We start from the raw sequence: 26,178 nt of genomic DNA, 5'->3' as shown, positions 1-26,178 counted from the left end.
TATATATATATTTTTTTTTATTCTGCCAGCCTTCATATTTATATATGTATATTTATATATACTCTATATAGACATGGGAGGAAAATGGGTGAGCCAATGACTGGGCCAGGGATGTATCTCTATGTTAGATCTAAATTCATGTTCTCAAAGCATGGTCTCTGAGCCACATCTATCAAAATCATTTGGTGCTTGTTAATAAACACAGGTTCCTGAGATGCCCTACTGAATTAGGGCATAAATGCACCTAGGAATGTGCATTTATTCAATTACCCTGGAGTGGTTCTTATCCACTGCGAAGTCCAAAAGTCACTCCTAATGGAAGACCGATAACAGTACCTTGCAGTGTGTTCAGCTAAGCAGTGATGTCCCACAGTGGTGTCCCACTGAGGGCTTGCCGTATGCCTAGGGTCCTTTATGGCAGGGGCTAGGGGAGGATCCAGGTTTTGTGAGGCCTGAAGCCTAAATAATTTGGGGGGATGTTTTAATGGGAAAAATAAACTAAAAAAATATAAATACAAACAAATTAAAAACATGAATATGTTTAGGGTGAGAAAAGAAATCATTAATTTTTAAAAGACCTATCATAAAATCCAGAAAAATGATATTGTTAATAATTAACTGACATACTTTTTCCATACTTTTTGGTTGCATAGCCGTAGATTGCCTCTTCATATGACAGCTGTTTAGCACTATCACTTTCTTGTGTAGACAATAGAAAGATCGTTGCTTCCTATGGCAATTTCAACAGAACTGAGACTTTATTACTGCTGATGGTGATGTGTAAAGCATGCAACTTTACAAACAGAATATAAACACACAGTGCACATAACCTGCAAACGTAAGAATTCTGGTTCATTCTATTTTCCATGATTCTCATAAAAAATAAAAACTGTATGGAGCACCTATAATTTTATATGCTGAATTGGATATATTCATGTCAAGAGAGAATTTCTGTTTTGACTAAGTGTCAGTGAGAATTGGATCTCACTTGAAATTTTACATATATAATGATTGAAAAAAAAAAAAAAAGTCCAGCTGGCATCTGGCTTTTTACTACCCAGATATTTCTGGTGCTGGCCATCACAGGATACGTTTACATCACAAGGTGTACTTGGGTTCTTTACCTTCATGACCCCATACTCGGTGAGTTGGCACCAAGGGTGGAAGAAGAATTTCTGGAAGACATTGCTACATGAGGAGGACTAGAAATAATGTACCCTCTACAAGGAAGTGTCTGCAAATGACGTAAATACTTATTACTGTACCCAAACTATATGAACCCCCAATTCACCTTCCTGTTAATTGGACCTCCAAACTTAATGTAAATCCTCCAAAGCCACCCAACATAAAGGGAATTTGAAAAATACACAGTCTTAACTAGTTGTAATTAAAACATCTTAACTTTAGCCCATTTGACAAAAATTGTATGGTGCTATTAATGTATTACTAGGGTGCCTCCCAGAGTCATGAAAGGTACCTGGACAAGAGAGGACTTGAAACTTGATTCCCTGGAAGGATTTCTACTGGGGAGGATCAAGAAGAAACACAGATTGGAGACTATCTTTCTTTTTATATTTTTATCATCTCAACATGTTTCAGTTTTTGACTAGAAAAATTAGTGTACTCAGCATATCTAAATTTTCCCTTTCTCTGCAGGATTATTGGTAACAGATGTATGCATTTCCTTATGTTTGGTTGGCTTCGCTTCCTGTTGTAACCATTCATACAAAATTGCTCACTCCCTTCCCTGTTCTTTCCTTCTTCCCTTACCATCTGAGTTGCAAACTGGAGTATTCTGTTTTATGTGGCTTATTTAAGTAGGCAGTTGGTGTGGTGGAGATTTAAGAGCCCTCGTTACATACAGAATAGGCCACTACATCGTTCACGAGGGGTCCGAATTCTGATCCCCACTCAGCCTTTAATTTGTTGTGTGACTTGAAAGAGAACTACTTCTCCTTCCTGGCTTCAAGCTCCTCAGCTAGTCAGTAAACATGGTGGTCAATATCAGTGGTCCCTAGGAGCGCAAGAGTCCTGCCAAGCCCTCAGAGAAGCTCTGCTTTTTTGCTGTTGCGTATTCTAGAATTTGTTGCAATCTTTTTCTCTTGCAATGGTCATACTATTGAAAAATATATTGAAGGCCAGTTTTTAGAGAAGTAGTCCCAAATGCTTGGAACAGCCTAGGGAGTTGTTTTAATTAATTAATTTATTTTATTTATTTATTTTTTTTTTTTTTTAGCAATTATAACTCCATCATAGAGCTCAGAACTTGTATTTGTTAAAAGTTTGTTTTTGAGCCTGATGCATAGTCAAGGCTGAGGGAGATTATTCTGGACAAGTGGTATGCAACCTTGTCTATACCAAATTACGTGGGACACTTTAAAAATGCTGATGCCTGAGTTCTACCTTTGTGATTATTATTTAATAGACACCTATTATTTAATAGGTGTTTTTAAAGCTATCTGATACGTATCCAGGATTGAGAAACCCTAATAGAGACAGTCACTGCATTTCGTCAAAGTCTAACAATCTTTGTATGAAAAAAAATCACAAGTGTGATATCCATATCTCTAGAGTCTTCTAAATATTTATTGAACATGTTGTTTCCACTTTATAGCTAATACATAATTCCCACATTGGTTGTGGCAAATGTCAATTTCTCATTGTTCATCATACCTACTAGAGTCCAGTACAGTTATTCTTGTCCTTGCCCTGCTATAAGCCCTGTATTCCTGCACAAGTTGGTCAACTCTAGGCTTAAATCAGCTCATTCATAAAATTAGTTAATTGGAGTTAAAGGACCTTGCAGATACGATTTTACAATTATGTGATCATTTCTTTAATTTATAGAATATGTTTTAATAGGAAATAAAGGCCTAATTTCCTTCAAACTTATAAAACATTCTTTCTCCTTCTAAGGGATCTTGGTGTGTAAAAAAGTTAGCGAGAAATGACTTTGTTGCATTTCTATGTTGTTACAATACAGCCCTGATCTATAGAATCATAAGGAGCTGAGTTATGAAATGGAGATCCTCTTGTAGCGTAAATTTCACTGCTTGGTTGGGAACCCAGTGCTTTGGAAGCCTAAGTGAAAATGTGCAGGGATACTAAAAATTAATTTTCCTGTGGTGTTGGACTTAAGCTTCTATACACTCCCAGATGGCAGAGGATTTCATATTAGATGGGAAATCATTCATTTGTCATTTATGTATTTGTTTTTTCACTCATTCATTCCATACACATATATTTAAATAAATATTTATATTAGGACCTGATTTTGGCACTAGGATAGTGTCCAAAACAAGACAGATGTCATGTAGGACTTCATTGAGCATTTCCATTGATCATAAATAAGAATTCACTAGGCTTTTCAGAATACCAGCGATGTTTAAAGGCCTTGAGTTCTCAAGGGGATTTTTAGATTTTATGTGTACATTTTAATGATTATCTAAAAACTATAAAGTAATCATATTCCAGCCCATCTGGAATATGAATTAATAACCAGTGATGTGATTTCAGAGCCCACGTTTTGTTTGTCACCATGGTCACTTTGGTACTGCATACAACACATTTCATTGATCTTGACCAAGATGAAAATAAAAAGAGGCAAGCTTTATTCTTAGAGGATGGAGTATGCTTACGTGAAGGACAAATGAAGTAAAAAATCCCAAAAGAAAGGTTGTGCAAGTATTTGAATAGAGAAAAGCAGTAGGGGCCATTTTGTCACATGGCTCATGGCAGAATAGGGATGTTAGACTCAGAAGATGCTGTGCTAAAGTCCTTGGTACCACATTATGTCACTTAGTTTTAGGAAATCATCAATCTTTGTAGAAGTCAGTTATTGTCCATTTTGATTGACACACATTGGTTGATTTGTTTGTATTTAATTTTAAAATCACTTTTGGTTTTAGAATTTTATTGAAATAAGTTTACTTAGATTCGTGTTGATACTTAAGCAGTAGTGGTAGGAGAAAGATCTTTCGTGTCACCAGCAGGGTTTAAGGAAAGCTTCCTTACTTTAAGGAGGATTAATATATTACTTAACTTTGACAAATATTTTTCTAACTTATCTCACTGTGCTGTAATCACTACTTAATGAGTTCTTTCCTCCCATTAACCTGCAAGCTCCTGGAAGGCATTTTCATACCTTCCTTGACTTTGAGCCTCTTTAATGTTTATTAAATAAGTGAATTGATTGATCACAATTGGAATCCTGTAACTCCTAAGGACTAATTCAGCATGTAATGAGGTTACTGTTAAGGGAGGCATTTAAGCACCAGCTACCATTTGAAGATTTCTGAGTCCGGTGGGGCTTAATCTATGCCTATAAGCATCACTTTGAACTCTGAAATAGGGAGAAGATAAAAATTGTTACTTTTCCCGACTTTTTGGCAGTACAGAATGACTGCATTTGAGATCATTTAGCACCCCCCCCACACACACCAAATAAATTAGTTGAATAGCATTTATTATACCACCGCGATGAACTGTTGGGGTTCATTTATTTTCTCAGACAAATTCTAAATTTTGCCCTCAGGACTTTGGTAGGTGGTTGAGCATCTCCCTCACGAAGAGGTTGGAATTCTAAGAATCATTTGGAAAATGGCTTCCTAAGGATCTCTTCCTCCCAGGGTATGCGCACCTGTGGATGTCTCGGTATATACATCATGTGAGATGACTGTGTATAATGAGGGGACTAACACAGTGTCCAGAGGAGATACTTTTGTCCAGGGGAAACTGACTTTTGGAGTTGTCAGGAGGATGGAAACGTACAGACGGCAGCCAGCCATATCTCTTCATCTGTTGATTTTTTTCTTTCTTTTGTTTTTTTCTTCCTCTCAGCAGTTTAACGTGAGTGCGTCTCTCTTGCCTTGTCTATTTCAGATGCCTCAGGAGCAGTACACACACCACCGGAGCTCCATGCCCAGCTCTGAGGGGCCACAAGTATACAAGGTGGGCATTTATGGCTGGCGGAAAAGATGCCTGTATTTCTTTGTCCTACTCCTGATGATTTTAATACTGGTGAACTTGGCCATGACCATCTGGATTCTCAAAGTCATGAACTTCACAATTGTAAGTAAAAACACATGTTTCTTCAGCCCTTCTTGGGGGAAGGGAAGGGAACGTGTGGACAAAGAAAAAGGAATGTGGAAAAGTAGTGGTAGTAGGATTCAAAAGATCTTGTAGCCTGGCATTTGGTTAAAAGTATTTCTGTTCACATTACTTTTGGGGATCCACCTCTATCTCATCTCTAGTTCCCAAAGGCTGGTAATTCAGTTTGGAGGCATTTCCCTCCTTTACAGTCTCTCATATGATTTCCCTTCATTTTGATAACTGTGTCTCTGTATCCTGTAGTTTCTAAGCCCTCTGAGTAAATAATGCAGGAAGAGATATGGGAAAAATTCAAAGTACTAAGTTTCCCCAAATTTTAGTAGTGATTGTGAAAGATTTTGTGAAGTGGAGGGTAGAAATATCTGAGTAAAATGAGGCTTTGTGAATTATTTAAGAGTTTTAACGGTCTGTATATGCCGGGTAGCTCATTACTATGTTTAATTGAGATTCTCCTTGATTTTTAGAAGGGCAATTCTCTTTGCCATTGCCAGAGCAGGATGGAAATGAGAGCAGAGCCATGTTTCATTTTTTGTAGTAAAAATTGTGTTTATGCTTCTTTGAAGAAATTCTTGCTATAGGTACTTAAGGGTACTATACACATTGAACATTTACTTGTTGAAGTTCAAATGAAAAGAAAATCCTGGAAATACGATTTCTGGAGTCATTCTGAGGGTTTTTTTTCCCTTTAGATTTCCTAGAGATTCTGGCATTGTAAGTACTTTCACTTTTAGTGAAAGCATAGTGGATAGTAATCTGCTGCCTTGAGATTACTTTCCTTTCTTGTGATGTCAAAAGTAAATAATTAGATTGGCCATAAAAATAAATCCCATTGTATAGAGCAATGTGACCATATTACAGTAAGTTACCAGTAAGATTTTCATGTGAAAATCCCAAATAAGATAGTGGATTTTTGCCTTTTCTGGATTATAAAGTTTATTTTTATCCTTAATACACAGTGCAGAGGCATGCTTCCCTGCCTTTTCGGGGGAAGTATCTTCTGTTTGGGCTACTTTTCTCCATCTGCCTGATGCTCCTATAGCTGCCTGGGAAAACCCTGGATCCTCCTGTAACTCCATTTCTCTGTATCTTATTACACTCATTACCCAAGATAAGAATTTTTGCCTGTACTTCCCAGACAGACTCCCTTTGAGAAGACTGAGTGCTGAATCTTTTTAGAGATTATGGTTCTAAGAGATATCCAGGGTCCCTTCCTAAGTCCAAGTGACCACAATTGCCATTTGTTGATGTGCATGTTCTGTGATGTTTTTATTTTGTAATTCATGAACTTACAAAGTGGAGAAACTTTTGTTTTGCAGTGTTAAATAAGACTGAGGCTAGGGCAGTAGAATGGAGAATAAAGATGGAAAAGACATTTAAAAGATGGTGTTGAATAAATACCTCAACTACTGGTTGGGTGTAGGAGACAAGGGGTTGGAAGATATTCTGGAACATTCTCAGGTTCTGGCTGGTGAGATAGTTGGATGGTGGGGGGTCCAAAGAGCAAGATAGAATTGATTACTTTCCCATTGGAACCTAGCTGCAACTCATGTACCCCCTAACCCCCTATTTCTGTGTTTTTTACCTAATCTCTTATGAAGTTAATTTATAGAACCTGAAAGATTTTGGGGTGAATGTGGTGGAGAATATGAACTCAAATCTTTAAAACTGGCATCATACACATATGGCTTCTAGAGTGTGTTTTATTTGGCAAGCTTAATAGGGAAAGGTATATGTAAATGTATATTGAGTGACAATTCACTTTGATTGTATGTGAGCTTGGGGAGCAATATGACAGTAAGGTAATAACATATTTGAAATAGGCTATTTCCTGTAGTTAACTAAATTGATTGCCAAAGTTGAGAGTTCTTAAAGCTTTACCAAACCAAGTACTTACTGAGTTGAGAATAATGCCATTATTAGCCATAATTGGTGCTTTATAATAGTAATGCATTTGAGCAAATAGAGCTGAAGTGTCAGAAAATTGATCTTTCCCTGCAAGTTAAAAGCATATTTTTCCATCAATCACAGTATAAAACCTATTCTTTTAGAATTATAATTCTATTCCACAAATAGTAATTTACTGACAGTGAAGATCGTGAGAAAGAGTAAGGTATTAACCAATTTTATATTGGAGAATGTGGGGTGAAAGAGCAAAGGAAATCAGTGGGATAAGAGTCAAGCATTTTATGCATGGATTTTAAAATATCATCAACAGAAAAGAGTGATTATTTTGTACATCTAAAATGTTCAATAATTTGCAATTTGGGAAAGTTGACAGTATAATCAAACCTTCTGAGTAAGAATGAACCAAGAGAATGATGTCGTATGAAGGTATTTCTGGGACTTGGCAATTTATCCAAGATTGGTTATCCAGAATTTTACTCTGTAGTCAGACTTCTATGCCATCCCCAAGGATATACGCTGCAAGAACTCTTCCGTTAGAGCAATCTGGACAAACATCTAGCCAAGTTTTCTTGATCCCAGATGTAAACCAGAAGACAAGTGGTTTTGCTCTCCTATGCTCTTAGCAGAATATTCTGATGTTCGTTATAAGGCAGGTGGGCAAGGTTACACTTTTATTCTTAGTTTTCCCCTCCATGGAAGAGTGTATGGTTTACCAATACTGTGAACACCCATAAGTCAAACTATCCTAGTTCATCGCACACTGTGCCGCCCCAGGGAACTACTATTTGCTATATGTTTATTCTTTTAGTTCATTCTCTTAGTCACTGTGCTTGGCCTTAAAATATATATCTCATTTAATTCTCACAACAACTATAAATTAGGTATTATCTCCATTTTAATAAAAAAAATGCTCAGAGAAGTTAAGTGACATGTTGGAAGACACACAGCTAAGATGTAAAAGAGCTAGTGTTTGCCTTCAAAGCCCAACCCTTTCCACTACATTGAACCTCCTCCTTCTTTTTTCTTTAATATGAAATTTATTGTCAAATTGGTTTCCATACAACACCCAGTGCTCATCCCAACAGGTGCCCTCCTCAGTGCTCATCACCCACCCTCCCCTCCCTCCCATCCCCCATCAACCCTCAGTTTATTCTCAGTTTTTAAGAGTCTCTTATGAACTTCCTCCTTCTAATTGCACTAGTGATCTGGCTCTTCAACAAAACTCTAAAGCTGGCAAAATGGGCACTATCTTTGTTGCCCACCCTCTCTCATCTGAACCACAAACGTCCCTCCCATCTAGATAGCCATTGGTGTTTGCTGTGCCAAGTAGTTCCCCGATAGTCATGAATGTTGAGTCCTCATCTTCTTTCTCTTGGCACTGTCTCTTATGACCCTCTCCATCTACTGTCTCAACCTTCTGATTTATTCCCTTATTGTATTCATGTAAACATTTAATATAAACTTAATAATGACTTCTGTGTCATAAGTTTGACATGGAGACTCAGTGAGTTCATTTGTGTTAAGCATTTATGGCAGCCTCTGACCCACAGAAAGGCTCGATATTGGCAACAGAAAGTCGTGAGAGACCCTACATCATAGTGGAGTGGTTAAGGGCTCACACACTCTGGAGAGAGATGCTCTGGATACAGATCTGGCGTCTGTTTCTTACTTTGTCAGGTTCCTCGGCCTTCTGTGCTGCAGCCTCCTGGGAGTAAGAGCACCTACCTCTTCATAGGATTCTTGTGAATAATACATGAGGTGATGAGTCCAAGCTATTTAGAATGGAGCTTGGCACATGTTAAGTTATGGTAGCGGTTGCTATCACCATCATCATCATAACTTTTTGAAGGCTTATTTTGTGCCAGGCACTGTACTGTTGTAATTTGTAAGCATTACCTAACTTAACCCTTCTGTGAGTAGATGATAATAGGGTACCAACTTCACAAGGTGGTAGCTTGATCTGTGATCACACAGCTCTAAGGCAGCAGAGTAAAGATTTGAATCCAAGCAGTCTGCCTCTGAAACCTGGTCTGTTAGCCAATGTGGGGCAACACAAGAAGTTCTAGCATGAGGGGGATCCTGGCTGGCTCAGTTGGTGGAGCAGGGGACTCTTGATCTCATGGTTGTACGTTCAAGCCCCACACTGGGTGAAGAGATGATTACTTTAAAAAGTAGGAGAGCACCTGGGTGGCTCAGTCAAGCATCGGACTTTTGATCTCCGCTCAAGTCTTGATCTCAGGGTTGTGAGTTCGGGCCCCACTTAGGACTCCATGTTGGACATGGAGCCTACTTAGATACTAATAATAAAAAATAATTAAAAAAAAATCTTAACATGAATGTCAGGGAACTAGATGCCTAGCCGGCAATGAACTACATCACTTCCCCCCCTCCCCCGAGACTCAGTATAGAAATGAATGCATTGAAGTAGGTATCTATAAGACCATAGGTTTCTTTCTGTTAGAACACTATGGTTTTGTCTTTTGGATTTTGCCTTGACCATGTGTGATCTCATTCTGTAGAAGACTACTGCTACTGCCAGTACATTCTAACAACCCAGTCCAAATAATGTGGCTCTGAAGACCTCCCAAAATACTCAGTATTGATCATCTAAAATATCATTTAACAGAAGTGGTTAGTAAGTGATAAAATTTTAAAGGTTTGGGAATTATGAATAGATGGCCTGATCTCTTAGCACAATTGAGTATGAAATCATTCATTGTTAGACAAAATAAAAGCTTAGGAGTCACCTCATCAGACCTCCTCATTTTGCAGATGATGGAACCAAAGTGGAGAGTGAGGTTGCCTGACCCAGCTGCATTGCCCTAACCATGCCAGGGAACTTCTCAGGAGCAGGGATTATGTTCTACTTATCTTTGTAACCTCAACCCGGTTCCAGTACCCAGTCAGCTTTCAGTATGTGCTTGTCAAATTTATTTATTTATTTATTTTTTTTTTTTTTTAATTTTTTTTTTAACGTTTATTTATTTTTGAGACAGAGAGAGACAGAGCATGAACAGGGGAGGGGCAGAGAGAGAGGGAGACACAGAATCCAAAACAGGCTCCAGGCTCTGAACGGTCAGCACAGAGCCCGACGTGGGGCTCGAACTCACGGACCGTGAGATCATGACCTGAGCCGAAGTCGGACGCTTAACCGACCGAGCCACCCAGGCGCCCCTGTGCTTGTCAAATTTAAATTGCCTTTGTGCCGATACATGCACAAGATACTGGATGTCCAGTACCTGGTCAGTGCAGGTCACATGGTAGGTCCTCAGTAAATTATAGTTTTCTATACCTTGTTTAATAGATACCTTAACTTCTATTTCTCTTTTCCTTCATTAAAATGATAAAAGTCAAACCATTTTATACATGGTTATATAAGAAATGAAATGTCTATTTGTTTAATAAAAACTCGGAACTTAATATTTTTCCCATATAATCTTCATAAACACCCTATGAGTTTGGCACCACTTTTACCCCTGTTTTACAGGTGGGGGAGCAGAGAGTCCAGGAAGTATGGTAACTTGCCCCAAGGTCATGCTGTCAGTAAGCCGTGAAGCTGGGGTTGGGTCACAGGGAGTCTGGCTCTCGAGCCCATACTCTTAATCAGGACACTACACTGTCCATTTCCCAAGTGCTATTTTTCATGAAGACAAATTGAATTTGTTCAGTGCAATGTCTAAAACATGATTTATTTACCCCAAAGTAAGATAAAGATCCACTGAGGGTCAGAGGAAGGCATTCTAATACTTGTAAATTGGACACATTGTAAAACAGTAAAAGCCAGAGAGAACGGCCAGTGTGTTCCTTAACTCAGAGTGCCGACATATCATCCGTTTGGAGAAAGCCCAAGGAACTGGGACCTAGTCAAACTAACTCAAGTAGACAGGAGTGAGGACACACATGCTCTGGGGAGGAGACAGGAATCTCATGGGTAGATGGGAGCACCTCACAGCAGAGAGACCTAGAGTGCTGTCAGGAACCAAGCCTGCTCTGGGGATGTCCACCCTCTGGCTTTACAGGGCCACATGACATCCATCTTGCCCTGAGACATTCGTTGCTATTTGCAGGCCAGAGTCCTTCTGCCTTGGCTGTGCCATCGCGTTTTCTGCTTCTTTGCAACTTAAGCACACATCTGCCCTTGTCCTTCCCTTTAAAATGGCCCTTCCTCCAGCTCCCGCCTGTACCTGCCCCAGTCTCTTGTTACCCAGGTGGAATCCCAGAGAGGGAAGTGCATTGGCCCAGCAGATGCTGCACATCACATTGTGACTTGTTTGCATGCCTAGAGACTCAGTAAGATGCCCCATCAGCTGTGTCCTGGCAGCACAAAGTCACGCAGTTCTTAGAGTTCAGCTCTTTCAGCAGCCTGGCCAGGATTCCCTCCCATTAGGTCGGAAATACACTTGAAAAGCCTATCTACCTTGGATCTTCGGTAAACATTGCCTCTTTTAAGCTTTTCTCTTTCTTCTCCTTTATTCTCTGGAATCTTCCCCTATTAAGCTGATGACTCTTTCTTTTGTGTTGTGCTTTCCCTGCTGTCAAGCAGTGGGGGGTGGGGGGGGGGCATGCAGTCCTGTACTTATTTATTTTCCTGTCCCTCCCTCCTACTAGGCTACGAGCTCCAGAAGACAGGAACCTTAAACTATTCATATTTGAGCCCACAAGTTTAAGCACCGTGCTTAGCACATAGTCTTTAAAATGTTTATTGAATAAATGAATGGGAAAAAATCATGAATAGCCTGTCACTTTAAATTAAAATGTGTAAAGATGGGTTAATAGAGCTTTATATGGCTTTTAAAATGAACTATTAGTTCATTTATTAAGGTAGACAGATCATAAATGAGATGAGTCCTCAAATTTGATTATGAAAAGGTATGTTTAATACAGACACTCCCTCCTGTGTATCAGCTACCTGCTACATTTTAATTACATGAGAAGAGAAGGGTAATAATGGAATGTGAAACAGAACTGAAGTAGGAGATGTCATCCTAGTTAATATACAGATTTGCTCAGCAAATGAAAGAAAATGATATTATTGGCTTCGGTTAGACTTTTCGTTTAATGCTGTTAGTGAATATACCGTGTGTATGAATAGCATCCACTTCAGTTTCTATATTGAAAACATCATGCTTCTGACTCTCAGTGCTTTGACTCCTGTGGTCACTTTTTATCCATTAGCTCAAATTCATCGGCCTGAAAGTTGCCAAAATGTTATTTTTTTTTAAGGCAGCATGAAAACTGTGAAGCAGAAAAACAAAAGACAAAAGTCACCTGTTCTATCAGTCCTGGGATATGGCTCCATAATGTCCTATTTGCTTTGAAGCCTGCTGTGTTTTGTACCTTTATAAGAATGAAAATCTTCGAGGATGATTTTAGTCATTGTGACTGCTGCAAAATGCTATAAGCCAAGCTTGTTACAAATTTATGTTCTAAACATAACATGTTTAGACTTCTGGGGACTTCTGAGTCATGTTGAAAGCAGAGAACCCCATGATGGCAGCCTGGAAGCGGTGTGTTAAGCCTGGTTGGGAAACCTCAGATACTAGGGCTCCAGCTTTGAGAGCTCAGGCCCCTGGAGACAAAAGATGGGGTGGGGAAGGAAAAGAGTGGAAGCTGATGCTCAAAACGTCCAAAAGAATGCAAATCATAGACACTCTCAATGCAAATTGTAGACACTCTCGAGAGGTCACAATGAGAAACTTGAGCTCTAATTACAAACAAATGACTATGTAATGTTAGCCTAGGATAATACCCATGACCTTTGCCACTTACTACTATTTTCACGTACTCAGAATTTGTTGTGAATGATTCTGGAATTGAGAAAAATTGAGAATGTCCGCAATCGCCCTGGAAATATTTTTGTCTTCATACATCACGCGTAGCTGCTCACACATGGAGTTTCAGATCTTATAGGTCGTGTGGCTGTTACCGTTCTGTTACTCAGAACTCTGAATTACTCTCAAAATCGGAAGTTATGGCCAGATCTTAGAGCACTGCTCACTGTCACTGAGGCACTAAGCAATCATAGGAGAGAAGTTTTGAATCTCAAGGGAGTATGTTACTACAGAGAACTTGACTGAAGGACTCTTCCACCATAGGCAGGGGCTATTCAGACTGAAGAAGAAAACATGGTAACTACGAGGAGGTTTCAGGACACTTGAGTTGCCTGAGAGTTATTACTTAGGGTACTCTGAGCTCAGAGTAGTTTTGTAAATGCTTTGTCTAGAACTGTACTGTCTGATATGGAATTAAAATTAAATAGCATTAAAAATTCAGTTCCTTGTGGGGCGCCTGGGTGGCTCAGTCGGTTAAGCGGCCGACTTTGGCTCAGGTCATGATCTCGCGGTCCGTGAGTTCAAGCCCCGCGTCGGGCTCTGTGGTGACAGCCCAGAGCCTGGAGCCTGTTTCAGATTCTGTCTCCCTCTCTCTGACCCTCCCCCATTCATGCTCTCTCTCTGTCTCAAAAATAAATAAACGTTAAAAAAATTCAGTTCCTTGGTCACACGGGCCACATCACAAATATGCAACAGCTACACGGGCTAATAGCTACTCTCATCAACAGAGCAGATAGAAGACATTGCCATCATTGCAGAAAGTTCTTTGTTATAAAACAGGTCTAGAATCTACTAACCTGCCTTTTGGATAGGTCAGATCTTTGAACAAAAAGTTTTTTATTTTTCTCTGTACAGTAATTTTTGCTTTTTATTTCTGTGTCCTAGACAATGTTTAGGACCTGGAGCCATGGGAGTAGGGTAGAAAAAAAGCGAACAAATAAAACTCAATTCAACAGAAAGAGAAGAAAGTGTCTTATAATCTGATGAGCAAATGGCTCCAAATAACTGGTTAAAACATCCTTGTTCCTTTTCCACACCCCCCACTCTCAGTCCCCTCTCCTCCTTTCAGTACTCCTAACTGGGAAGGTAGTAAGACTATGATAGATTTTCCATCTTGTTTTGAAGATCAGGGTGGCTCTTTGTTGGGCAAAAAGCTCTGTTGAGAGGGGAGGGTCTGGACCATTTCTGAGCCTTATTGTCTCAATCTGTAAAATATGCAGTTCGGACCAGATGAAATACAAGGTCCTTCCTCCAGACCTTAGATAGTTTCTATATATTTTTAAAATTTTTTTTTAATGTTTATTTATTTTTGAGAGAGATTGAGAGAGAGAGAGAGAGAGAGAGAGCGCAAGAGAGAGCACGCACACACAAGTTGAGAGAGAGAGGGAGACACGGAGTCTGAAGCAGGCTCCAGGCTCTGAGCTATCAGCACAGAGTCCTATGTGGGGCTCAAACCCATGAACCTCTCAAGATCATGACCTGAGCTGAAGTTGGAGGCTTAACCGACTGAGCCACTCAGGTGCCCCAGACAGTTTCCATAATTAATGACTGCTTCCTCCCACTCTATGACTCAGAATGAAAGAGATTTAACCATTTTTTTTTTCCTTTAGAAGTGTGTGTGTGTTGGGGCGCCTGGGTGGCGCAGTCGGTTAAGCGTCCAACTTCAGCCAGGTCACGATCTCGCGGTCCGTGAGTTCGAGCCCCGCGTCGGGCTCTGGGCTGATGGCTCGGAGCCTGGAGCCTGTTTCCGATTCTGTGTCTCCCTCTCTCTCTGCCCCTCCCCCGTTCATGCTCTGTCTCTCTCTGTCCCAAAAAATAAATAAAAAAACGTTGAAAAAAAAAAAAAAAAAAGAAGTGTGTGTGTGTGTGTGTGTGTGTGTGTGTGAGTGTGCTCACACTATATTTAGATAAAAATCCAAGATGCTAAGTGTCAGGGAGTATATCTCATGGGCCTTTAAAATTTTTTAAATTTTCATTCATTCAATTATTTAATGAATGGATTTACTGGATTATTTAATTGGTCTCATTATCTTTTGCTACCCAACAAACCACCCCCGAACCCAATGGCTTAATGTAATAGCAGGAATTAATTTTGTTCAGGAATCTCCAATTTGAATGGGGGTCAAGGGGAATGGATTCTCTCTGCTCCCTGATATCTGGCATCTGAGTTGAGAGGACTCAAAGGCTGGGCTTGGCTGAAGAGCTATAGCTGGAATCATCTAGAGGCATATTTACTCCCTGTGTGGCCACATCTGTGAACTTGGACCTCAGCAAGCCAGAAAATCTGTACACGGCCCACCATATAGGCTAATTTGGGCTTTTAATCCATGTGGCAGCTGGGTTCCAGAATGTGTGTTTTACTTACACAAGATGGGAGTGTGTATTGCTTTTAGGACCTAGACTCAGATGCTGGGTAGCATCACTTGTGATTTAGTCTGTTGGTGAAGGCAGACACAAAATCCTGTTTAGATTCAAGGGAAGGGCACACGGATGGTACCTTTCCATGGGAGAGTTGCAAGGTTCTAGAAAAGAATGTCGGATGGGAGATTGTAGTGGATTGAATGGTGGCCCCCAGATGATATGCCCTTGGCTTAATCCCTGGAACCTGTACATGTTACCATATTTGACTTTATCTCAATTAAAGATCTTAATATGAGGAGATCATTCTGTATTACGTAGTTGGGCCCTAAATCCAGTGACACATATCCTTATAAGAGGCAGGCAGAGGAAGATTTGGCACAGAAGAGGAGCAGGCAGTACGACCACAGAGGCAGAGATTGGAATGATGCCCCCACGTGGGACGTCAATAGCCTCTGGAAGATGAAAAAGTCAACGAATGAATTCTCCTCTAGGCGTCCAGTGGAAGGACAGCCCTGCTGACACCTTGGTGTCAGACTTCTAGCTTCTAGAACTGTGAGGTAGTATTTTTTTCAATGTGTTAAGCCATCGGGTTTATGGTAATTTGTTATGACAGTCACAGGAAACCAGTACAGATTGTGTTGTGGCCATCCTTGGAAAGTAGTTTGTCATAACAGCACACACAACAACTGACAATAACCATGCAAACACCATAGCTTGTATTGAGCACAGTGAGAAGTGCCTACTCTGTTATCTCTTATTCTTCACACTGACCCTTTGAGGAAGTCCTCTTATCTCTCCTTTATATATGATGCAGCAAAAGCATAGACAGCTTGCTTAACCTGCCAACTTCATCAGCTAGTGAGTAGCAGGGGCAGCCTATGGATCCAGGTGTGTCTGACTTCAGAGTCTTGGCTTTTCACTTTGTCTGGTGATGTTTGCTGTCAAAAAAAGTAGACGTGTCATTAGCTAGTAATGTATTTAGTTGTATAATGTTTAATGGCAGTGATGGTTAGTGTGTAGCTACAAGTGATAAGGAATGGCATTTTAAAACTACTTCGGTACTGGTTCAGCCATTGACTACTCAAGCAGTTTTATCCTCATAAATATCTACGTATCTATACATCTATATAGATCGATATAAGTCTATATATAGATATAGATATATTTTAGAGAGAGAGAGCACGTGAGTGAGGGAGAGGGGCAGAGGGAGAGAGAGAGACTCCTAAGCAGGTGGAGCCAAACACACGGGTCTGTCCCACAGCACTGGGATCATGACCCGAGCCAAAATCAAGAGCCAGGCGCTCAACCCATTGAGACACCCAGGCATTGCTGTATTCGTGAATATTTTAGGGAGTCATAGTAATTCCATAACTGGTTCTTGTGGTATAAGAATCATTTTTGGTTGCTTTTGTGAGTTACTTTTTTGCCTTCACTAAGTCACATGTAAATTACCACTTGGTGCTTTGAGAAATACAGAGTTACACTAGAAAGAAATTTCTTGGTAGGAGCATAGCCCTTCTATTTCATGGAGAAACCTTTTGGTTGGAATGCTTATAAACATAAAATTATACATTTTGACCAGGTTTTAATTATCAATCAACTTTGTTAAACTGAGGCCTCTTTAGCATCTCATAAAACTTGATTTTCTAATAGTAGATGCTCTGTGTTTATTATTTAAAAAATTTTAATGTTCACTTGTTTTTGAGAGAGAGCACAAATGGGAGAGGGGCAGAGAGAGCAGGAGACACAGAATCCAAAGCAGGCTCCAGGCTCTGAGCTGTCAGCACAGAGCTCAACGTGGGGCTCAAACTCACAAACTGCAAGATCATGACCTGAGCTGAAGTTGGATGCTTAACCTACTGAGCCACCCATGCACCCTGCTCTGTTCATTGTTAAAGAATGAGTTAGTGAGTGAAATTTAGAACCAGTTTAAGCCTTTTTTAGAAATGTTTTTATTTATTTTTGAAAGAGAAAAAGAGAGACAGAGTGTGTGTGGGAGAGGATCAGAGAGAAGGGGAGACACAGAATCCAAAGCAGGCTCGAACTCACAAACCGTGAGATCATGAACTGAGCTGCAGTCAGATGCTTAACTACCCGAGCCACCCAGCACCCCAGCCTTTTATTTATTTTATTTTATTTTATTTTATTTTATTTTATTTTATTTTATTTTATTTTATTTGTTTGTGGTGGGGGGGGGGAGAGAGAGAGAGAAAGCGAGAGAGAGAGAGAGCACGAGCATGAGTTGGCAAGAGGAGCAGAGGGAGAGAGAGAGGGAACCTTAAACAGGTTCCAAACTCAGCTCAGAGCCCGATGCAGGGCTCAGTCCCACAACCTTAGGATCAGGACCTGACTGAAATGAAGAGTTAGATGCTCAGCCTACTGAGCCCCTGGTGTAAAATACTATGGAAGGACATGAGTCATTTAATACCTACTTATGAAGTACTTGGTATGACCAGACACTGTGATGGAGCTCCTCGTGTGTAATTCCCTCCTCAAAAAACTAATAGTAAAGAGATCCATGAAATCATTACCATGTTGACATAATCATCATTTTATTTCAACGGGTATTTTTAGATGCCTACTATATTCCAAAGGACACAATAAAAGAAAACAGAGCTTCATTCTATCCCCATAACATCCTTATGCTTTTAAAAGTTCTTTCTGCCTTAGAAAGCCTGTTCACATCTACTGCATTATGTGGTCCTTTGCAAATATCCTCCCAGGAAAGACATGGCAGGGGTAATTGACTTTTACCCTTTGATTGAAGGGGCAGCCAAGGCTCGGTGATCTGCTTAAGGTCTCCTGTCTATTAAGTGCTATAGTCAACCTCCCAACTTTAGAATACATGAGAATGGATAATGAGCAATAGAACACAGCAGTTAACTTTTCCAGATTCAGGCAAGTCATAGAACCATTGTTTGTGGGATAAATGGGAAGAGGCTCAGCACATTCTTGTTCCTTGTGTGGCCATTAAATTTGGGTTGGCCAATGTCGAGGAGTTTGAGCCATTAATGCAGAAGAGTGTAATCAGCCATGTTAAGTAAGCATATATTCTCTCTCTGACAAATCTCTTCATTCCAAGATAAGAGGGGGACATATGTCCCTAAAACCCAGAGATAGAGGAAAATGATCATTTGGGTCACTCCATCACTCACTGGGTTAAACCAGCTTCATGTCATGCCTCGTTGGTTGCTCGTGCATCATTTTAGAAATGAATGCTTTATACGTCACATAAGCAATGTCAGATATTCTCATTTGAAACCTGCCTTGCAGTTTGGCAAGGAGGATTTCATGAGAGTGGGGATAATTTGTGTCTTGTTTATTTACCAATGGAGAGCCTTGTGCTTCTGACTTTCGTGGTTTTCTTTGAAAAATAGTTTCCTGGTCCCAATTAGGTGAATGGTTCCTATTTGAAATTCTCAGCTCTTCAAATCTGTTGCCAGTCTAGTTGCTATCTGGTTATAGCCTAGTGAATGAATAACCGTTATTTACTCAGTACATGTTTATTGATCTCTTCCTGTTGTCTAAGCACTGTACTAGGTGCTAGAGGTACAACAGTGAACAATAGCAAATGCAGTCCCTGCCTCAAGGAGCTTGCTGTCTGGTCAGGGAGATAAGCAGTAATCACGTGGTCAGACAAATAAATGTAAAAATAACCCTGTGATAAGTGGATGCTGTAAAAATTTATGAAGGGGAGAGGCACCTGGGTGGCTCAGTCCATTGATCATCTGACTCTTGATCTCGGTGCAGGTCATGATCTCATAGTTTGTGAGTTCAATCCCTGTGTTGGGCTCTGCGCTGACAGTACAAAATCTGCTTCCTGCTTGGGATTCTCTCTCCCTCTCCCTCTCTCCCTCTCTCCCTTACTCCCTTTCTCCCCTGCCTCTGTCTGTTTCTCTCTCTCTCTCCATCTTTCTCTCCCTCTCTCCCTCTCCCCCTCTCCCTCTCTCCCTCTCCCCCTCTCCCTCTCTCCCTCTCCCCCTCTCCCTCTCTCCCTCTCCCCCTCTCCCTCTCTCCCTCTCTCCCTCTCTCCCTCTCTCCCTCTCTCCCTCTCTCCCCTGCTTGTGCTATCTCTCTCTCTCTCTCTCTTTCTCTCTCTCTCTTTCTCTCTCTCTCTTTCTCTCAAAACTAAATACATAAACTTTAAAAATGTATAATGTATGAAGGGTGATTTGGCATAATCAAAGAGGGGACTTTCAGGACAAGGTGAGCACATAGATGCTAAAGGTGAAACTGAACAAAGCAAGAAAATGGAAAAAGATAAAAGCAATCTAGTAATGTTGTATGAGGATCCCTAGAAAATCTGAGAGCAATGGTTCCCTTTGAGGGGAGAGTTGGATGGTGGTAGGGGGTGGGGTGGCAAGGTGAGTGCGAGAGGCTGATGGAAGGTGCCTTTCCTTGTCATGGTATTTTGTTGAACATTTTTCAAGGAATGTGTGCTTATGTAATATTTGTGGGGCTCAAAAGTAAAAATAAGGAGGTAAAAGGAAAAAGAGAAGAAAAGTCATAAATAGAAAAAAAGGTATAGAATATACTTACTTTCTTTAAGGACAATTTAGCATCTTCATGGTTGAATTAGGGACCTCAGTTGTTAGGATGAATACAGACTGTAGTTCCCCACGCTTAATACAAATACTGAATTCCAAACGGTAGCCTGTTTATAATAGGACTTTGCTTTTTTCATTGGCACAAAGCAGTATTTGGCTACTCACAGGTACATTGTAGATTTCCAAATGGATTATTGCCACTAGTACAATGGACATGTATTGAGATTATTATTGTTATTTGTGCCAGGCATGGTACTGGGCACTTAACGTGGGTACTTACTGTGCACTTAAACATAAAATTTAATTGTACCCTTTCCCAGATGAGGAAGTTGAGGTTTCGAAGAGAGGTCAAGTCACTTTCTCATGGTTACAATCAGTGACAGACCTGGAACATGAAGGCAATATGAACCCAGAATGCCTCATAACTATGCCATATATTCTCCCATGATACCCTGCAAGCTGAAAGGTCACTGTCTTTGTTCCTCAGGGCCCCCAGTCCCCAGGCTTGTGACATTACTGTAATGGTTCAAAGAGTCAACAGCAGAGTGCATGAAGAATGCTGATGGTCTGCAGTATCTCAAAGATGAACCAATCTCTACAACCTTCTAAATGTCTGTACATTAGGATGAATACTTTTCGTTCCCGACTGGTGGTATGCCTCCCACACAGTTTATTGAGAAATTGTCTTCTCTTTGTTTTCTAATGGACTTTATTGATTCTTTTCTCTCATATGGGACGAATCACTTATTGAACTTAGAGAGGTTAAGAGGCCTCACAACCAGCAACCTTAATTATGTTGGAGCAAATCCTCTCATTCCATCCAGACTGCCAAGCTTCTTGGCTCATTTTCCATCACACACTGATTGGCCACAGTTGTTCTGAAGCAATGGCACCAGCCGATGATTTAGAAGGATGCTGATGTGTGGAAAAAAATGTGGTGTTAGAGGCAGTGTGGTTTAATGGCTTTAGAGAAGACAGACCTGGATTTAAACCTCAACTCTGGTACTGATGAGCCGGGGTGATATTGGCAAAGTAGCTTAACATCTCTGAGCCTTGATTTTCTCATCTGTGGTAGTGGGACTCATAATACCTGCTTTACAGAGTTGTGAGGAAGATTGAACCTGAAGGTAGAGCTAGGTAGACAACCAGTAAATGCTTGCGATTATTAATGTCAACTTGAGTGCTTGGAGAATTGCCTTGCAAAGAGGAGATTTGGTTGCTAAAATTTAGCCTAGAGTCATGAGCTCCCTTTTAAAGAAATGACTAATGGAGCCTTAAAAGCGTATTTAACTTGGGTGTGGCTGAAAAATCATTATTGCTGTAAGAGTTACAGTCGCTCCAGTATTTTATATGTGCGCATTATTGCTGATTCAACTTAGAACTGCATGAAACACAGGAAACTATAACCATTCTCATGGATGAGACAGCCTATAAAGGAGCAGACGACTAAATAAACAAAGTAATCGTGTATCACGAGGTGTCCTCTGAACAAAATAAAGAGATACAACAATGTGCTTGAGATACAGGTGAGCCTATGTCTCTCTGAAGAGGTAGATTTGAGTAGAAGCCTGAAGAACAAGATCAAGACAGCCATGGAAAGGGCTGAGGGAGCTTGCAGCCAGACCCTGAGGGGGAAAGGCGTGAGCCAGACAGTCTCTGTGTGGTGGGAAGTGGGAGTGGCTATTCAGCCTTCACTGTGGGAAATTAGACTTCCGGTGGGACACAGAGAAGGAACAAACACTTGTGCTCAGGTTCCTGCTCTGCGCTGTGTCCTTCATAAGGGACCAGTTGATCTTTAACGACTCTTTCCTGATGGGTATGATGTGATGCTTACACAAGGTGATTCAAAAGTCCTATCCTCTTGGAGGCCCGGTGCCTGCCACTGGTCTACTCCAAGCCAGTATCCCTATGTGTCATTGAAGATGGCGTGTCCAAATGCCCTAGAAGTAGTGGTGATGGAGTGACAGCTGCTGACCTCATAGATCGTCTTGGAGATGGAGCCACTGTAGGAAACGGTTCAATAATGGATGCACTGGGGGATGATTTATGAATATACACTCCATTTGGTTTTTCTCAGAGTCCACAGCAACCTTAAAGTATTGTAAATGGGTTCCACTATCTAATCAGGGAATTATAGCAATCTATTAATTGCCATTTCTGATGATTTGCATTTAATTAAGGGGTACTCTTGAGAAAATGAAGGGCAGCGTAACCTCAAAATATGGCTTTACATCTTGGATAATTGACTATAATTTCTGTTTTTACAGCTTTTCTAAATTGTTTATTTCTCCAGATGTTTCCTAAAACTATGATTTTACCTCTTTCCTTTCAATGGGTGAGCAGTAGTTTCTCATAAAAGCTTATATGGTTTAGTTTTCTCAACTAGATTAAAGCTTAATTAGCCAAAAATCCAGATCTGGGATGTGTTTATAAAATTTATACAAGCATAATTAATTTCAGTTAATTGCAGAAGTAGCTTTTCCATGCAAACAATAACCTTTTCTCTGCTGACCTCTAAACATCAGATTTCAGGTTATCTACATTCCTGCCTTTCCATGGTAATACTAAATCAACTTGCGTAATTCTCAAAGTATTACTCTTTCCTTTGATTTATGACTTTTATCACAGAAGTCAGTGATTACCTCTATAACCCATGTTTCATGTTTTGAAACTGCAATGAAAAAAGTGTGCTAGAATAGCATTGCTTTTGTTTTGATGAAAGCCAAAAAGAAAAATTAGAAATATGATTTTGATATGTTCTCCAAAGCCGACTACTTCTCATAAAGTTACCTAGGCTTTTTTAGTCTATTTGAATGACAGTTCAAATTACATTGATCAGCTAACTGTCAAAAAGAATAGCTATTATTTTTTAAATCTCCTGATATTTCCAGGATTTGTCTTCCTGAGAAGAATGATAACTTTACTATACACTGAGCCAGATTCTCTTGCTGTAGAAGCTGTTCCCTTTGCAGAGATCTTTAGAAAACCATATTTAATCCTAAGGAATTATTCTCTGAAAACATGCCTTCTCACTTGATTGGCAATTAAACTTCTTATTAGTTCCCTTATCATCTCCCTAATAAGTCTTGCATAAAACCAAAGGTAGTGAAATTCTCCCTTTTTCTCTCGTTCTTCTGTGTTCATTGTCTGGAAGTGGGTGGGTGATGCTTTTGAAGCTCTTTCAGAAGACCCAGGGGGTTCTTTCCCAGGAGCACCAGGCAAAAATCACCACCTGTCTCACTGGCCTGAATAGTGTCACGTGCTCATCTCTGGACCAGTAACTGTGGCCATGGAGTGTTATTATCATCATTGGCTTGGACCTGATTCACAAGTCTGAGGACTGGTACCCCAAGCCAATAGGCTGTGCAGGGAGGTATGGAAGCAGGAAGAAAATTAGGGTCACACCAAGTGAAGGGATGGAGATTATTGGGAAGGCATTCACAGGTGCATCTCACAGAGCTGAATGTACTGCATTTTAATGGCTTTGTAACAGCAGAAGCCTGGTGAACCTCTTGACTTTAGAGTGACTTTTTCTTCAAGATGGTCAGTGTATGTGCATTTTGAATCTGAAAAGTGCTCCTCCTTGCTATATCTCTCCAAGGTTCATTAACAACCAGTATTATAGAACCAATTCAAAAGGAACATGTTTTCAGTGCCTATCTTATTATTAGCTTCAGGGCTACATTTTTTTAAATGCATAATGAAATCCATGGAATATTTAGAAAGAACGTGGCACTTTGCAAAATTGGCTTTGGGGGCTGTGCATGGCTTAGAGTGAGATGGAAAAGTGTCTGGCAATTGCATGAATTGAAAAACCTTTGGTCCATCTCTAGGCAGCCGTTAGCCGTAAGCACTTGGGAAAAAAGAGCAATCCAGTTTGTGACTTTCAGAGGATCTATAGAGGTCCAGTACCTTTTGAGTCTTGTACATAGACTCTAGGAAGGTCATTTTCCTCTGTGCGTATGAAGTCAGCCTCCCTACCTTTGTGGAGTTTTTGCTCATTTCAGAGGATAAGAAATGGGAACTGGCTATTGTTAGTGACAGGACAGTGCTTCAAGAATAATGAGAGTCACTCCTCCTTTCCCCCAAGGACTGGGAAAGCTAAGGTACACACAGACTGGGTAGCTTTTTTTAAATAGCTATCATTATCATTTTCTCTCTAGAATCATGTAGAGTCTCATCATTATTAAAGTCAGGAAACTTGAGTTATGGTCTGGGCTTTGTCACAAGCTTTGGGAACTTGGGCACACGACTCGTCCCCTCTGGGCATCATGGTACATGTTGATAAAATGGAGAGTTTCAAAGGCATACAGAACCAAGTTCTGTCTCAGATAGCTTTTAATCTTTTAAGTTGTAAACATCTGGAATGGGGAGATGTAAAACAGGGACTTTTGGATTAAAAGTGGCATCTTACTTAGTCTCTCTTCACAATCTACTAAAATGTAGAAGATAAAACAGAGAATGAGGAATTATTCTATCATCAAAAGCTAGGAATGGCAGTAGTCTCTTACCAAACTCTTGGAGGGATTGTCAGGAATCTTCAAGGTTTATGAAACTGCCTTAAAGGACACAGTTAAAGATACTGTTAGGCCATTGGAAAGACAGGATTCCTCTCCTCACCAGAAAGGAGATGCTTTCCATTTGGACCCATATCTGTGCCTTGGATGTGAAATCCATTATCAGCAGAAACAGAGAAGACAAAAATGTCCCCCTCTGTTCTTTGTGGGTGCTGTTTTGGAGTCAGTGTGCTTTTCTGTTTTCTTCCCCTGCAGAGAATAAACACTCACACATGTGTATATATACCTATGCACACTTACTTAATATATGCATATATCTATCTATAGATATAGATATATGAGCACAAGTACATGTACATATGTACACACACATACATGCACACACACACACATACATATATATATATATGTATATGTATATATATATATATATATATATATATATATATATATATATATACACACACACACACACACACACACACATATATACATACACAAGCTAGTGAGAGGCTACAATCCCAAAACGACAGCAGCCAGAAGTAGGACAGAGCCAAGACATCTGTATCTTGAGAGGTACATTTCCATGTACAAAGCTCCTGAAGCAAGAGAAGGTACAAGGAGACATGAGTAGCCATGCAAACTGGAAAATGTCTTTCGTGAATTTCATCTGTTCAGAGTATGAAAGATAAGTGCCTTCCCAACGCCTGGAGGAACAGCTAAACGGCGATGTGAGAAGGGCATTCAACCCATGGGGACAGTGAGCATCCAGGAGCAGTGCGTCCACAGAGCTCTTTTCTCTTTGCATCAATAGAGGCAATATAGAGCCTTTGGAGAAAACTCTAGAGTAAGGAACACAAGCATCATCCTGAAGATAGGGAGAAAAAAAACACACTTCTAAAAATGATTTACTTTACAAATCAGAAGAAAGATTTAGGGGGGTGGGGGTGGGGAGTGGTGGATCAGGGAAAGGTCATTGTGACTTCTCCACGGCAGAAGAATGGAAATCCGTAAAGACAGGTCAGGCTGACAAAAAGGTCATGGACTCAAGGGAAATGACATAGGAAACATTGCGAGGGAACTAAAAAGGCAGTCACAGAATTAAAACCCACTTCAGCATCAGCACAGATTTCATACTGAGTAGAAGTAAATCAGCCAAGTAAAGAATAAAATTGAGTGCTTTCACGGAAATGAATAAGGAAGCCAAGTGATAAAGCAGGAGAAAGTAAGATGATTACGATGGTGGATAGAGACTGAGTTATAGAAATTTCTAAGAACTATAGAAATTCCTGAGGAAAAGACTAGACCTGAGACTAACACTTCAAAGACATAATCGAATTTTCCTGAGCTGGATTTACTGAAAGATTACATAGAGAGCCACATGAAATACGTGAAAAGACAACCAAACCCCCTCAGTAACACTGAGCAAAATATGTTTCCAGTGTGAAAACAGAAAAGTCTTACAAAAGAACTGAAGTTATGTTGATTAGAGAGTTCTTCTTTAGAGGAATGAAGATTGGAAAGGAAAAGTGAATCACCTGAATGTTATGGTCAGAGAAGTTGTCTGCCTTCTGAGAGGACAACGGAGATGCCTTCTCACGTGTTCTAAGCCTCACCAGACACACCTTCCCTTCCCTGTTTGCTCCAGCCAAGTGAAAAACTTCCACAAATTAAGAACCCTAGTGAGAGACTTATGATATAAAATGGCTGCTGGGTAAGCTTTGGAACTGTGTGTATATGAAAGATTTGCTAAAATTATAAAACATTCTAAACACTTGCTAAAAATTATGAAATACAGCTATAAGATAAGAAGAGGTGCAATATGTTAAATAGTCTAAAAACCAATATCCAAGATGCCAGATTACATCCACGAAGACCAAAAAGAGGAAACCAGAGGTGCAGTTATAG

The 26,178-nt window shown here is 40.2% G+C and overlaps 1 protein-coding gene across 2 annotated transcripts in view; it reads left to right on the top strand.

Annotated features, from left to right (window-relative positions):
* Positions 1-26,178, top strand: part of SGCD (sarcoglycan delta) — a 938,027-nt gene that overhangs the window by 571,660 nt on the left and 340,189 nt on the right. For both annotated transcript variants that reach the window (XM_042948464.1, XM_042948471.1), the window contains one exon: positions 4,882-5,070. In XM_042948464.1, coding sequence (XP_042804398.1) covers positions 4,882-5,070 — 189 coding nt within the window. The remainder of the gene's footprint in view (positions 1-4,881; positions 5,071-26,178) is intronic.

This window comes from Panthera leo, chromosome A1 (genome assembly GCF_018350215.1).
Source record: "Panthera leo isolate Ple1 chromosome A1, P.leo_Ple1_pat1.1, whole genome shotgun sequence".
Taxonomy (NCBI): domain Eukaryota; kingdom Metazoa; phylum Chordata; class Mammalia; order Carnivora; family Felidae; genus Panthera; species Panthera leo.
The sequence above is the reverse complement of the archived record's forward strand: the minus strand, read 5'-3'. Positions and strand labels throughout refer to the sequence as shown.